A 12,814-nucleotide genomic window follows, 5' to 3' on the forward strand; every position below is an offset into this window, starting at 1 on the left:
ACTTACTTCGCTTAGAAGTCCGGTCTGGGGCTGTATTGGATAAACACATGTAGAGAATGTGATTGGGTTGACAAGGAACATGGCTCTTCAATTTGTATGTACAAAAGGAAACTTCCAATCATGTATCATAATATCATTGGCTTATATTTCACCACTAGATGATTTTAACTTTTTATTTAATTTGTTTAGAACAGAGCATCACCAAGGCGGTAGTGCACGGTCTTGACCTGGGTGTAGTTATCCAGGGCGTAAGAGCCGAGCTCACGGCCGAGACCGGACTCCTTGAAGCCACCGAAGGGAGCCTGGTAAGAGATCATGTTGTAGCTGTTGACCCAGACGGTACCGGCCTTGAGAGCGTTGGACACGCGGATGGCAGTGTTGATGTTCTTGGTGTGAACAGCGGCAGCGAGACCTAATTGAAGTTAGCGTGATTACTTTTTTATAATATGAGTGGAAGTTACATACCGTAGCTGGTGCCGTTACCGATGCGGATGGCGTCAGCCTCATCCTTGAACTTGGTGACAGCAATAACGGGGCCGAAGATCTCCTCTTGGGCGATCTTCATGTCGGGGGTGACGTCGGTGAAGACGGTGGGCTGGATGAAGAAGCCCTCCGTGCCGTGGCGCTCACCACCGAGAGCGACGGTGGCACCCTCCTTCTTTCCGTGGTTGATGTACTCCATGATACGGTCGAACTGGAGCTGGGAAACCTGGGGACCCTGGAAGGTGTCACCCTCGAAGGGGTTGCCGAGCTTGTTCTGCTCGGCACGCTCCTTGAAGCGAGCGACGAACTTGTCGTGGATGCTCTCCTGGACCAGCAGGCGAGAACCGGCGCAGCAGCACTGGCCGTGGTTGAAGAAGATACCGAAGTTAGCCCAGGAGATAGCGTTGTCGATATCGGCGTCCTCGAAGACAATGTTGGGGGACTTGCCACCGAGCTCAAGGGTGACCTTCTTCAAGTTAGACTTGGCAGCGGCCTGCAGGATCATACGGCCAACGAGGGTAGAACCAGTGAAGGCGACCTTGTCGATGTCCATGTGGCTGGAGATGGCGGCACCAGCAACACGGCCGAAACCGGAGATGACGTTAATGACACCGGGAGGGAAACCAGCCTCAACGATAAGCTTAGAAGCGTACAGACCGGAGAGAGGGGTCTGCTCAGCAGTCTTAATAATAACAGTGTTACCAGCGGCAACGGCAGGACCAATCTTCCAAGCCCACATTAGGATAGGGAAGTTCCAGGGAATGATCTGACCACAGACACCGACGGGCTCGTGGCGGGTGTAGGAGAGAGTCTCGGGGTTGGTGTCAATGGTCTGACCAGTGATCTTATCAGCCCAACCACCGTAGTAGCGGAGACAGCCAGCAGCGTTGGCAATGTCGACCTTGGCCATAGTGACGGCCTTTCCGTTGTCAAGAGCTTCAATGGCAGCAATGGTATCCATATCACGCTCGAACAGATCGGCGAGCTTGGTGAGCATGCGTCCGCGGTCGGAGGGGATCACCTGCTTCCAGGGACCCTCGAAGGCCTCACGGGCAGCCTTGACGGCAATGTCGACATCCTTCTCGGAAGCCTCGTGGACGGAGGTAATGACCTTCTCGTTGGTAGGGTTGACGGTCTCGAAGGTCTTGCCGTCGACACTCGGAACAAACTCGTTGTTAATGAACCTGGGGAATTAATTTAGTCAGTGAAATCATATAACCCGAGGGGGAGGAGCAATTCTTACAAGCCGAGAGGCTGCTCATATGTGAGATGAGGAGTCTGGATGGAAGTAGAAAGAGCCATTGTTGCACAGGGGTATCACAAGTGGTATGTAGGAGGAAGAAGAGAACAGATCCAAGGTTTTATAGGTTCTTTTACGTCTTTTACGTATTTCTCAGATTCGATGCGGGGTTAAGGGTACGCCACTTGAGCTTCTTGGTATTGTATTATATGGTAATGTACGGTAATATATGCGGGTACTTACGGTCTCGCCTGAAGTCTCCTACAAATCAAAGTACCATAAAATCCCTAAGGTTCCATCACCTCTCGGGGTTATTCGATAGCGAAATTCTTCTAGCCCTTTTTTCCCCGTTGGTTTCTTTTCTATTCTTTCTGTACTGTTTGCCTCCTTTTCTTTCTTTTTATCTTTACCCTTCGCTATTATATGGCACAATTCTTAGCTTGGTAGAGGGGGCCAGATTGTCACGGCTGAGCTCCAAGGCCGAGGCTATGATAAAATGACTTTATATTTCCCCATGAAGATACACTTCCCAAAGCAGTATCAGTACAAACTGGCCGTGCATACCGTTGAGCTAATCTTAGTATTTAAAAATAAATTCGGCGGAATGTTTTCCAATAAAGGGTAAGCTCGTATCATATTTCGGGTCAAAGGGTGAAGAAGAGGGGCAGTGGACCAGAGGTGATCATCGTGATATAACGCGGGCCAATATCCCCCCGGGTGGAGAAATGCAAGTTGGTAAGATATGAGTAAAGTCATGTATACGGTGTATGCTGGAGCCGGCCGAGAATAAGCAGAATAAGCAAAAAAAGTAGCAGTTACTCATCAAAAAATCAGATTGGCGAATTGATAGGTCCCCCTGCAGCATGCAGACGGAGTACAGTACATGCATACTCCGTACACGTGCAGTACTTCATTACGTTTGGGGAAAAAGTGAGGGGAATAGTATCACATGACTCCCTTAAACTGCCCAATCAGGTGATTTATGGTTGTGTTCAAATTTGAGGAGATCCAGTCATACCCCATGATCTACCTTTAGATCATGTTCTCTTTAGCTATAAAGCGTATATGCTAACAATATGCGACGTTGCGGAATCTGCACTAAAGCTTTCCGCGGTTTAAGAACCTCACAGGAAGATCGACATGCCGAGCCCGCAAATATTCCGCCACATTCTTTCCTAGAAAGTCGACCGTGGTGGTAACGCCAACCCCGCGGTCCAATAAATTACGGAATAGGAAATGAACGGCATGTAGGCTGGGCAACTCAAAACGCTCAACGGCTAGCTGCGGATTTTGGCGCCCGGTATTCCCCAACAATTCTTGTGCTGTGTCGACAGACAACAACGCTCGCAACCATTGGTATTCGTCCCGGTGGCGCACCCAGAATCCGCAATTTGCATCGGCGCCCTTGTCCCCAGAGCGCGCATGAACGATCCAGCCCAGCGGACCGCGAGTGGTTGGACCAAAGTCATGAGCAAGGTCAATAGGACTATCGGCTTGGGTGGAGGGTTGCGAGGGCTGCCGTGAAGGATACGTCTTGGTATGTGGAGGTGGTGAGATATTTACAGTTCTAGTAGTCGCTGTCGACTTCCAGGGCATGTGGACACGGTGCTGAACTGCAGACTGCGGCAGCAAGCTGACATAGTACTCGAACACAGCACGCGGGAATCCCTGCCGCATATCCAGGTGGAAAGTAGCACCAGGGTAACCTTGCATGATGTTGTCTGTGATTGGCTTGAGGAAACGCGTCGGCGCAAGGTCATCCGCCTGTAATGCCTGCACGACGATACGCAACGGCACGGTAGCTCGGTTCTGATCATGCGGGTCAGAGAGAGACGAGCCAAGCAAATCAAACTTGAGAGATGTATATCTGTCGGAATAGGGGGACAGCAACCGACGGATCTGTGCTTCCAGCATGCGTGCCTTGGCTTCGATGTCAAGGCCAGTCAAGAACCACCATGCTTCGGCCTGGAACCCCCCTCGAGCTGTGATCCCAACCTTGGTGGTGGGTGGAGGAGGACCGGATCGAACTCCATGGACAGCTACGCGATTAACACCACGCTGCGAGAAGTGAACACCATCAAGGACCGCGGTGACATCCGAATTATAGTACCAAGGTCCTTGAATCTCGTACAGCAGCTGCGACGTGCAAGTGTCGACAGTGACCGCACCACCGGTTGCATGTGCCTGTTTGGTGATCACCACGTCGCCCTCGGCAGATATCTCAGCGATGGGGTATCCAATGTTCGTCCAGCCATCACCGCCAGCGTGTTCCAGTGCTTTAAAGCCTGTGAAGTTGCCACCGCAAACATAATTGCTACACTCAATGAGATGGCCCGCCACAAAAGCATTGGCTAGCTTATCAAGCTCATCTCGTCCCCAGCCGTGATACCAGTACGCAGCCCCAATGACTGGCGAAGCGTCTGACACCCGACCGCATAGTACGATATCAGCACCATCTGCGAATGCGGCCGCAATGCCTAGACCGCCGAGGTAGCATTGGGCATATATGGGCTCAAAAGGCCAATCGGCCAATCGCTCTCCTGAATAGACATTGCGAAATTCAGATCCAGATGTCAATCCCTTCTGGATGATAGGTAGAACTTCATCTCCAGAAACCCACGCAATCTACACAAGCATGTTAACAACAGCCCAATCGTTTTCTAGTGAGATGCAGCCTAACCTTTAAGTCCAACTTCTTTGCCTGCACCATGCGCGTCACCACCTTATACAGACCCTCTGTGTCTGTCACCCCAGCATTCACAGCCAGTTTAATTCCATACTTGGCCAGATCATCAAGAGCCGGCTCAAGTGCCTCTAAGAAAGAAAGATCATAAGCAGGAGCTGTTGCATCTGAAGTCTCTTGGTCCACGCGCCGACCTGCAGCGGTAGCCATATTGAACTCGCTCATGAAATCCGCGATAATGACATCTACCGGATCAGTCGGAAAGTGGCGTGCAAAATCCGCGATAGCATGACGGCGGTCTGAGGCAGAGCCCGAGGCACCTGGAATGGTTAGTTGTATAGAATCAAGTAAATTGTAATTAGACTTACCTGCGATGCGAATTGGTCGGCCCTTGTAAGTCATCTTTGTTCAGGATTTCCTATTGCTGTAAGTTTCAGAGAAACACCAGTTCTCGAGATCTTGAGAGATATTGAGTAAGTACTTTTCACACTGCATGCGGCCGAGGTTGTGTTCAGCCGAGGAATGCGGGGTTGGGAGTCACCTAACAAGCCGAGAATTGGTGATACAGACGAATTATTTTCTGGGTGAGAACATTGAGAACTTATTTCTCCTTCAAGCAGGTCATTCTTGCCAATTATCATTCTTTCCAAGGGAGAAAACCGAGACAAACACACTGCCGCGTTGAGACTAGCGTGCATCTAGAAGTATAGAACCCATGTAGTACTATGTGGCATATATGGATATGTACCTAGGAATTGATATAGAATCATCACATACTATATAAAACCATATGACACAAACAGATTATATTTCATCACAGGACGAGAAAATAAATATCATATATAGAGATCATATCGTAGAAATCACAAATCATCGAAAATAATCATCATGCGCTATAGACGCAGAACGATCCAACCGTGCCAGGAAAGCAGTCTCTTTCAATATGATTGGGAATTTTGGAGCCTGGTGTACCTTCCTTCAGATTTGGTGACCACTCTGGTCTCGTTTTTTTGCTCCCTTGACTCGTGGCCGCTAATACTTGCTGCAAACTTTCATTTGATATCATAAGGTGACTAGGAGAAAAATGATTAAAAAAGATATGTCTTAAGATAGAAACGCTGGCTTGAAACCCCTGATATTTTTCCGTTAACTCCATACATGCATACGCAAATCACAAATCATCTGCGACGCCTTGAGTTGGTACTCGGCATCTCCTCAAACGCATCATCATCAGAATCATCGTCATCGACGCCATCGCTGATAATACTTGTGTTCCGAGTAGAACGGCTAGGTCGTGATGACTGGGGCGCGCTGGCTTGCGAAGCAGAGAAGTTCAGTGTAGACTGGGCTTTTCCGGATCGCGCAGCAGCTCGGCGTGGAGCAGTCCCACCGACAGTGGCTGATGAAGGAGCTGGTGAAACAGCAGCTCGTCCACGGCGCTGAGTGCTTGTGATTGTGGCGGGGGCGGCTTTTCGCGTCCTTGCAGCAGTAGCAGCGCGAGGCTGCTTGACAAAGAGTGCCTGTGAATCATCGTCCTCGTCATCATCATCATCATCTGAAATGACATGGGCACCTGCATCATCCTCATCTTCGTCCTCCACCATGATCACGTCAGATTCTTCGTCCGAAACTACTTGCTTCTTGCGATCCTTCGTGGTCTTTTTCTCTGGGGCAGCTTTAGCCTTGGTAGTGCGTGCACTGGCAGCAGCACCCCGGCCCCGGCCCCTGCCACGGCCACGAGTAGCAGGTGCGGCACGACCACGAGTAGGCGCTGTTCCATCTTCCGCGGCTTCTTCCTCGGCTGGATCTCCACCCTCATTGTCAGAATGAATCAATGCACCAGGCTGATCTTCCCACACGCCATCGAACTCGGAATCCCAGCCATCTGGCTTGGGCTTAAAGCGCTTCTTCCCACGAGTGCGCTTCTTAACACCCTTCGAGAACATGTTCTCCATTTGACTACGATATTTCTCCATGGCATTGACCAAAGAGCTTTGTTCTCTTTGTTCGTCGTCCATCTCGTCGTCGTCACGGTCCAAGGCCAACAAATGCTTGACCTGGCTCTCAAGAGATTCATTGACAAACATCTCCATCGCGTGTTTGTCATCCTTGTCAATGAACTGAGCGACAGCATCGCCGAAAGAGTTTTGTGGCAGGATGCTGAGGGATTGCGAGGAAAGGAATTCGCGCACAAGCTGCTCGACTTTCACTGTGTCCAGAGCTGACAGATGAGAAACGGCAATTTCTTCCTCGACTGATGTCGCTCCCGCGCGTGTGCCTGCAGTCTTTTTCTTCCGGTAGAATTGCACCACGTCGTTCACGTTAGCAACCTTCCCCACAAATCGATTGGAGAATCGCTGCGGGTTTTCACACTCATAAGCACCTCCCTCGGGCGTAGATGTCTCTACACGTAGGCGCACAAGAGGAAGTGGAACCTCAGGCGGGTCGTCGTCCTCGCCATCGTTGCGCTCTTCTTGCATTTCCAACCATTCCGCATTGGCCTCCTCGATCAGTTCCTCAACGATGGTCATGAGGAACCGAGTCACCTCTGTTCGATTGTTCTCTTTGCGCGCAAGTTTTTGAGCTCCCTTTTCTTCAGATAGTACAATTTCACGCATTACGAACGGGCGAACGGTCTTCAATCGAATAGGCTCGTGTTTGAATTCTCGACCGGTCACACTCAAGATTGAGACCTTTTTGGCTACAGCTTCTCCGGGGACCAAAGATGTCGCAACAGATGACCCTGGCTGCATGACATGGAACTTCGTTTCTGGATTGAGCTTAGGGTCAATCAAGCATTCATGCTCGTGACCCCAGACAACCAAATCAAGGAACTCCGGAAGAAAATTCTCTGGCAAGTAACTGGTCTCCGTGTGCGCATGGTGGTTCTGATGCACAGACATCAAATTAAACCAATCGCTTTTCTGGACAGAGGGTTGGAAGAACTTGACCTTGCCGTCACGAAATGTGCGGAACAATCGCTCGTCACGAACATTGCTCATCCCGTAAAGTGCAAGTTTTGTCCGACCCTTCTGCAACAACACAGGCTTGATCTGAATGTTGTCTGACTCCGGGGTCCGGCCATAGTAATTGAGAAGACCAGATACCTGTAGTAGATCGAGTGCAGCCAGATGACCTTCTCCGGAGGGGTCATCGTGGTTGCCATGGATGGAGAAGATGGGAATCGCAACATTCATATCCAAATCCTCATAATTGACATGATTGAATGCGCCCTGGAAGTTCTCACTTGCGTCACTGAGCATTTCCAGCTCACACGGCTTGTCGCCGAAGCAATTCATGCGAATCGACCGCATAACCTGGTACATAGACTTCCGCGACGGTTTATTCTCATGGAAAAGATCTCCCGCCAGGAGGACCATATCGACATCCCGTTCCTTGGCCAGACACATTATTTCGTGGAAACTCTTCCAGCTATCGTCGCCGCGAATTGGATCACGCTCGTTGTAGCCGACATGGTTATCCGTGGAGATGAGAATCCGGATAGTTTCTGCATCTATAGGGCATCAGTAAGCTGCTGAATATGGTCGGTACTTAAAGTGTCTTACCATTTGCTCCAGGCATGCTGGCAGGCCGATCCCGGGTATGTCTCAAGCGGTGTCTGCGGCGTCAACGTTTCGTATCAAACTAATGAGATGTTGAAGACTTGGAGAGGATGGCGATTATCGATCAGCCATAGCAAATTATTTACGTCGAATTTGCAATGTCGCACTTGGCGACATCCAACGGAGCTATCGCGCTGTCTGTCACGTGCGGGACGCGTTTCGATCAACGGCCATTCAGCAATAATTTCAGCGATAACTCGATTGTCGGGAAAGATTGGAAAGAATTGGGTGAAATTCTAGAGCGAATAAGCTAAGACAAAATGTGACTCATGAGAACAAAAGAAGAAAAAACAACGTAACAGAAAGCAGGGAAAATCAAGGGCGCAGGCAGAGCCGCATGAGCCACTATGAGCCATCGGAATTTGCGGGATGGCCACTCCGGGTCGCCTTCTCTTCTCCGCGACATTGCTCTCTTCTTCTTACACATCACTTTCCTCTATATTTTCCTTTTCGCATCGCATTTACTTTTTCGACTGACCCAGAATTTACTGGCTCAGTCGCTATAGCTGCATCTTTCCTTAAAGACCTTTTTATGCAACCAGAGCCAACTGCCGTGTCTCCAAATACGCCCCCCATTGACTTATCCCCAATAAATCCAAGTTCCACCCAGCATGGACATGACCTCGATGACGCTCAAGCCACTGGCTTCCTCCATGAGGAGCCCAGTGACTCTGCAGACGTCTCGGGCATGCCAACACAAGACAAAATCCACGCGTCCCTGAACGGGGACTCCTCTGCCCCGCCCTCCAATCGAGTGAACCAGCATGAGAATGCTCGGTCTCCCCCAAGAAAATCAAATGAAGTTGGATTCGGTGTGGATTTTGATGAAAAGCCACAGGTACTCATTGAGGTACTTCCAAATGGTAAATATATTGAACCCCACCGTGCAGTTCTCCCGCTCATCGCCATAATCTCCAGAGGTTCTCACTCATATCCTGTCGCATCTATCTCCCGAGTCCCTATCCGCCATTACATTGGTATCGCGTCGATTCCATTCACTAGTCACGACACCCCATGCATGGAGAATTGCCTTCTCCCGCTTCTTCCCCGGGCCCCAAACCGTGGAGGATGGCACACACACTATCAGTAATGAGGCGGACTTGCAGTCGGACAGGCGGTTCTTCACCAGACTAACTGCACTGGCGTCATGGCGCAGCGAATACATCTTGCGTACCCGTCTGATGCGATCACTATCTCGAGGCAAACCCGCGCAGTTCGACCCCGTCAAGGCGGGAAATATGCGTTCTGTGCGCGCTCGCCATGGAAGTGCGGTAGCTACATATACCTCACAGTTACTTTATCCAGTCAGCCACATCCATGCATCTTTCAGCCCTGATAAGGACCCGCTCTTCATTCACGGCGCTGCTGAACAGGGGGTCGCATCTGCCAGTGACCCTTCGACCGTGAAGGTGGGCACCTGGGGTATCGCAGATCACCAAATGTTCCGCCACTTCGCTGATATGTTTCCCGGTGAAGCACAATATGGTCTCGGATCGGGTGACTTTGTTGGTATGCCCAATGTAATGGACGTTAGTCAACCATACGGCATGATGTATGGCGAGGGATGTCCGCAGGGACGCAGCTACTTCATTTCAACAACGGAGCAGCGCGGTCGCTTCTTAGGAGCTTCAGAGTTGGGCTCTCATCCACCACTCGGCATTCCTGCCATCAATATGATCACGCAGGCTACCTGCTCGGTGTGGATTGCCAAGTCTTCCCACGTCCTAAAGATGACCCAGGGGCTTGTTGGCATGCTCTCTGGCTCCTCTTCTGGTATACTGACTGCATATTCCATTGGACCACATCCAACTTACGACAGACGGTATGCGCCAGGTCAAGTAACTGCCAGATGGGTTCTGTGCCCTGGTGTTCCTATCATTGGTATTGCTGTGGATGACCAATTTTCACCACAGCGCTATTCAGGACGCCGCATATGGGCTGTTGCTCTGAACGCTCTTGGTGAAATCTTTTACTTGACTGAACTTCCCCGGTCACCAGAGATTCCACTCACGGCTAAACTCAACGCCGAGCAACTCGATGAAGTGGCTTGGAAGACGGGCAGAAGTGTGCACTGGGACATAGTTGAAGTGAGCAGACGCGTGGCACGCATTGACCCCTTCAATCAAGAATTGGTTGATGGTAGTTATAGTCCGCGGTCATCATCAGATTCCATGGCACTCAATGAACACCAGATTGCCGCTGAAACCAAGGAGATCGAGAAGTTCATCTCATTCAAGCCCAAATATTTCCGTAAGCTCTGTGAGAGCTGGGACATGGAACGTGATCTCAAGGTGGACTTTGCGGGTGATGATGGTCACGGGGCTGGCGAGTCGATCATTGTCATTGCGCGCGGCTCGAATGAAGATACAAAGGCATCGATTCGGCGCTTTACGCGCACAGTCTCCAAATCCGATGTGAGCTCGTCAACCACACCAGAACCCTTTCCTCGCGCTACTCCAACCCCGCCATCAATATTTGGTGGCCCTACCAGTGGCTCAAGTTTGAAGGTGCCTAGTAGTCTTCCACCTTCCCGAGCCTCCAGTCGATCAAGTGCAAATTTGGCTCAATTCGGATGGCGTATTTCCAATTTCGTCTTTGGCGACCGCAAATCCGTGAAAATCAGCACCAGTGCCATGGATGTGTCCATCTTTGCCACCGTCACCGCAGAGGAGGATCCTCTTCTCGCCATGTCCGGAAGCTTTGCTTCGTCGGCATCATCATCTCCCATGTTGCCACACATGGACCAACCGCGGTCTGCCTATGAAGTTCCTGGACAACGTGCTCGATACCTAGCCGTTGGAACTAGCTCGGGGATGGTGTTTGTTTGGGACATTCGAGCACCGGCGGCCAAGTCTGCAGATGTCATCAAGTCCATATCCCCATTGCGCATCATCAATACGGAGTCGCCCCAGGTGTCTTGCCTGGGCATCACATCGTTGTACTTGGTACACGGTGGAAATGATGGACTTGTCCAGGCTTGGGATCCGCTTGCATCGTCTACTAAGCCTATACGTACGATCAGTTCTCGCTTCTCCCAGCGTGCCCGTCGTCAACTCGTACAGGCCGAAGCATCTGCCTTGGGAGTTGGGAACAACTATTATGCGACAGGCGCTATCTGTCTTGACACAGACCCCACTATTTTGCGCGGCATGGTCTCTCTGGGCACACACCTACGCTACTGGTCTTACAGTTCCACTGGGGCTGAGAAATACAAGACTAGCAAGCGCCGCCTTCGCCGCTTAATGCGCATGGGCAACGGGGGTGGGGAAGGTCAGCGCTTCAACAATAGTGGCCGAGGTGCAATTGAAGACTACATTGAAGATGAACGGAAGGAGCTGCAACGCCAAAAGATCGCCGATGAGAAAGAGCGGGCACATCTGAGTGCACGATTCGGAGTAGATCTTTTAGGCCCTGATATTGACGAGGAGCAGCTTTTGGCATATGCCCAACTCCTTAGTGAGGAGGCCTTTTCCGGTGAGGCCTCGAAAGCCAATGACAGCGCAGCGATATCGAGCTCAGTCACCAGTGCTTCATTTGATACGGTCGGGCCGAGTTCTTTTGGCCAAGGCGAGATCTCATCGTCTTCATCTCCTTGCCAAGAGTCCGCAAATGATAGTGTCGACGATGAACTTGCCGAGGCAATTCGCCTGAGTCTACTTGATGACCAGAACACATATAATTCAACACATTCGATTCCCATCAAGTATGCGAAGGGAGTGCGGCCTCGATCACCATCGCCTGAAGTGGAGGCTGGGAATAGTAGACAACAAGAGATGGATGATCTGGAGTTTGCTATCCAATTGAGCCTGGCCGAGGGCAAGAGTCGCCAGGAGGATCAGGAGTGGGAGGAATTTCCCTCTCTTGCGCCGTCTTCACCGTCGGGTAAAGGGAAAGGCAAAGCGAGGGCATAGAGTACTTTTGATTTCTGTGTTTTTTGTTGAGAATATCATTGCTTTTGCTTCCAATTCTTCCAAAATTTCAACATGCATATGATACATCAATACATGCATTGATTGTAGTGTGCCGACTTCCGACATTCTCCAATCCAGCCTCCTTCTCCTTGCAAGCTCAACGCCTACCAGGTGAACTCGGTGTACCATCACCACTCTACCTCTCTATACACAGAAGTAGCCCCCTCAATCCTATATCATATACCAATTACCATTCAATCACCATCCCGTTACGCCAGAATGCCCTCCGACCCCTCCGGAGACGACCTCTTCCAAGCGGGTCTAAAAGCGCGCCGTGAAGTCCTAGGCGACGACTACGTGAATCAGGTCCTTCAAAAACAACCCAACAGCTTCACACAACCTTTCCAAGATCTTGTCACCAAAACAGCATGGGGCATGGTCTGGACGCGACCGGGGTTAACCCGCGCGCAACGCTCAATGCTCAACATCGCCATGCTGGCGGGAATGAATCGGCCCGATGAATTCAAGCTGCACCTACGGGGTGCGATCAGAAATGGTGTTAGCAAGGCTCAGGTTCAGGAAATATTGATTCATATGTCCATGTATTATGGTATGCCAGCTGCGGTTTCGGCTTTCAAGATTGCTGATGAGGTTTTGAAGGATATTGAGGATGTTCCTGATAGGAAGTCCAAGCTGTGAGGCGGATTCTGTTGCTGTTTTTTCAAGATCATACCTTATCATGAAGCAATAGCCAATATACATATGTTGTCTGGTGTGATGCAAAAGTTTCAGCATCCATACAAAACCAGATTTGAGGCAGGCAACTGGCATAAGCAATATATGGACAGAAGAAAACTATCATATTGGTTATTGA

The 12,814-nt window shown here is 50.4% G+C and overlaps 5 protein-coding genes across 5 annotated transcripts; 2 read left to right on the forward strand and 3 right to left on the reverse strand.

Annotated features, from left to right (window-relative positions):
• Nucleotides 1-185: 185 nt before the first annotated feature.
• N7529_002167 (aldehyde dehydrogenase family protein) lies at nt 186-1,785 on the reverse strand (the record flags this gene model as incomplete). Its single annotated transcript, XM_057237695.1, has 3 exons — nt 186-412; nt 466-1,667; nt 1,727-1,785. 3 exons carry the CDS (start codon nt 1,783-1,785, stop codon nt 186-188), a joined length of 1,488 nt encoding a protein of 495 aa, XP_057100306.1.
• A 1,036-nt stretch (nt 1,786-2,821) lies between these two features.
• Nucleotides 2,822-4,808, reverse strand: N7529_002168 (acyclic terpene utilization AtuA family protein; the record flags this gene model as incomplete). The annotated part of the gene is made up of 3 exons (XM_057237696.1): nt 2,822-4,348; nt 4,404-4,726; nt 4,775-4,808. 3 exons carry the CDS (start codon nt 4,806-4,808, stop codon nt 2,822-2,824), a joined length of 1,884 nt encoding a protein of 627 aa, XP_057100307.1.
• Nucleotides 4,809-5,584: 776 nt separating this feature from the next.
• N7529_002169 (MRX complex nuclease subunit) lies at nt 5,585-7,988 on the reverse strand (the record flags this gene model as incomplete). Its single annotated transcript, XM_057237697.1, has 2 exons — nt 5,585-7,920; nt 7,973-7,988. The coding sequence occupies 2 exons, from the start codon at nt 7,986-7,988 to the stop codon at nt 5,585-5,587; spliced, it is 2,352 nt and encodes a 783-aa protein (XP_057100308.1).
• Nucleotides 7,989-8,561: 573 nt separating this feature from the next.
• N7529_002170 (F-box and WD domain protein) lies at nt 8,562-11,940 on the forward strand (the record flags this gene model as incomplete). The annotated part of the gene is made up of 2 exons (XM_057237698.1): nt 8,562-8,892; nt 8,948-11,940. The coding sequence occupies 2 exons, from the start codon at nt 8,562-8,564 to the stop codon at nt 11,938-11,940; spliced, it is 3,324 nt and encodes a 1,107-aa protein (XP_057100309.1).
• A 279-nt stretch (nt 11,941-12,219) lies between these two features.
• Nucleotides 12,220-12,639, forward strand: N7529_002171 (4-carboxymuconolactone decarboxylase family protein; the record flags this gene model as incomplete). Its single annotated transcript, XM_057237699.1, has 1 exon — nt 12,220-12,639. The coding sequence occupies one exon, from the start codon at nt 12,220-12,222 to the stop codon at nt 12,637-12,639; it is 420 nt and encodes a 139-aa protein (XP_057100310.1).
• Between the last annotated feature and the right edge of the window lie 175 nt (nt 12,640-12,814).

The sequence above is a fragment of the Penicillium soppii genome (assembly GCF_028829465.1).
Source record: "Penicillium soppii strain IBT 18220 chromosome Unknown utg000003l, whole genome shotgun sequence".
NCBI lineage: Eukaryota > Fungi > Ascomycota > Eurotiomycetes > Eurotiales > Aspergillaceae > Penicillium > Penicillium soppii.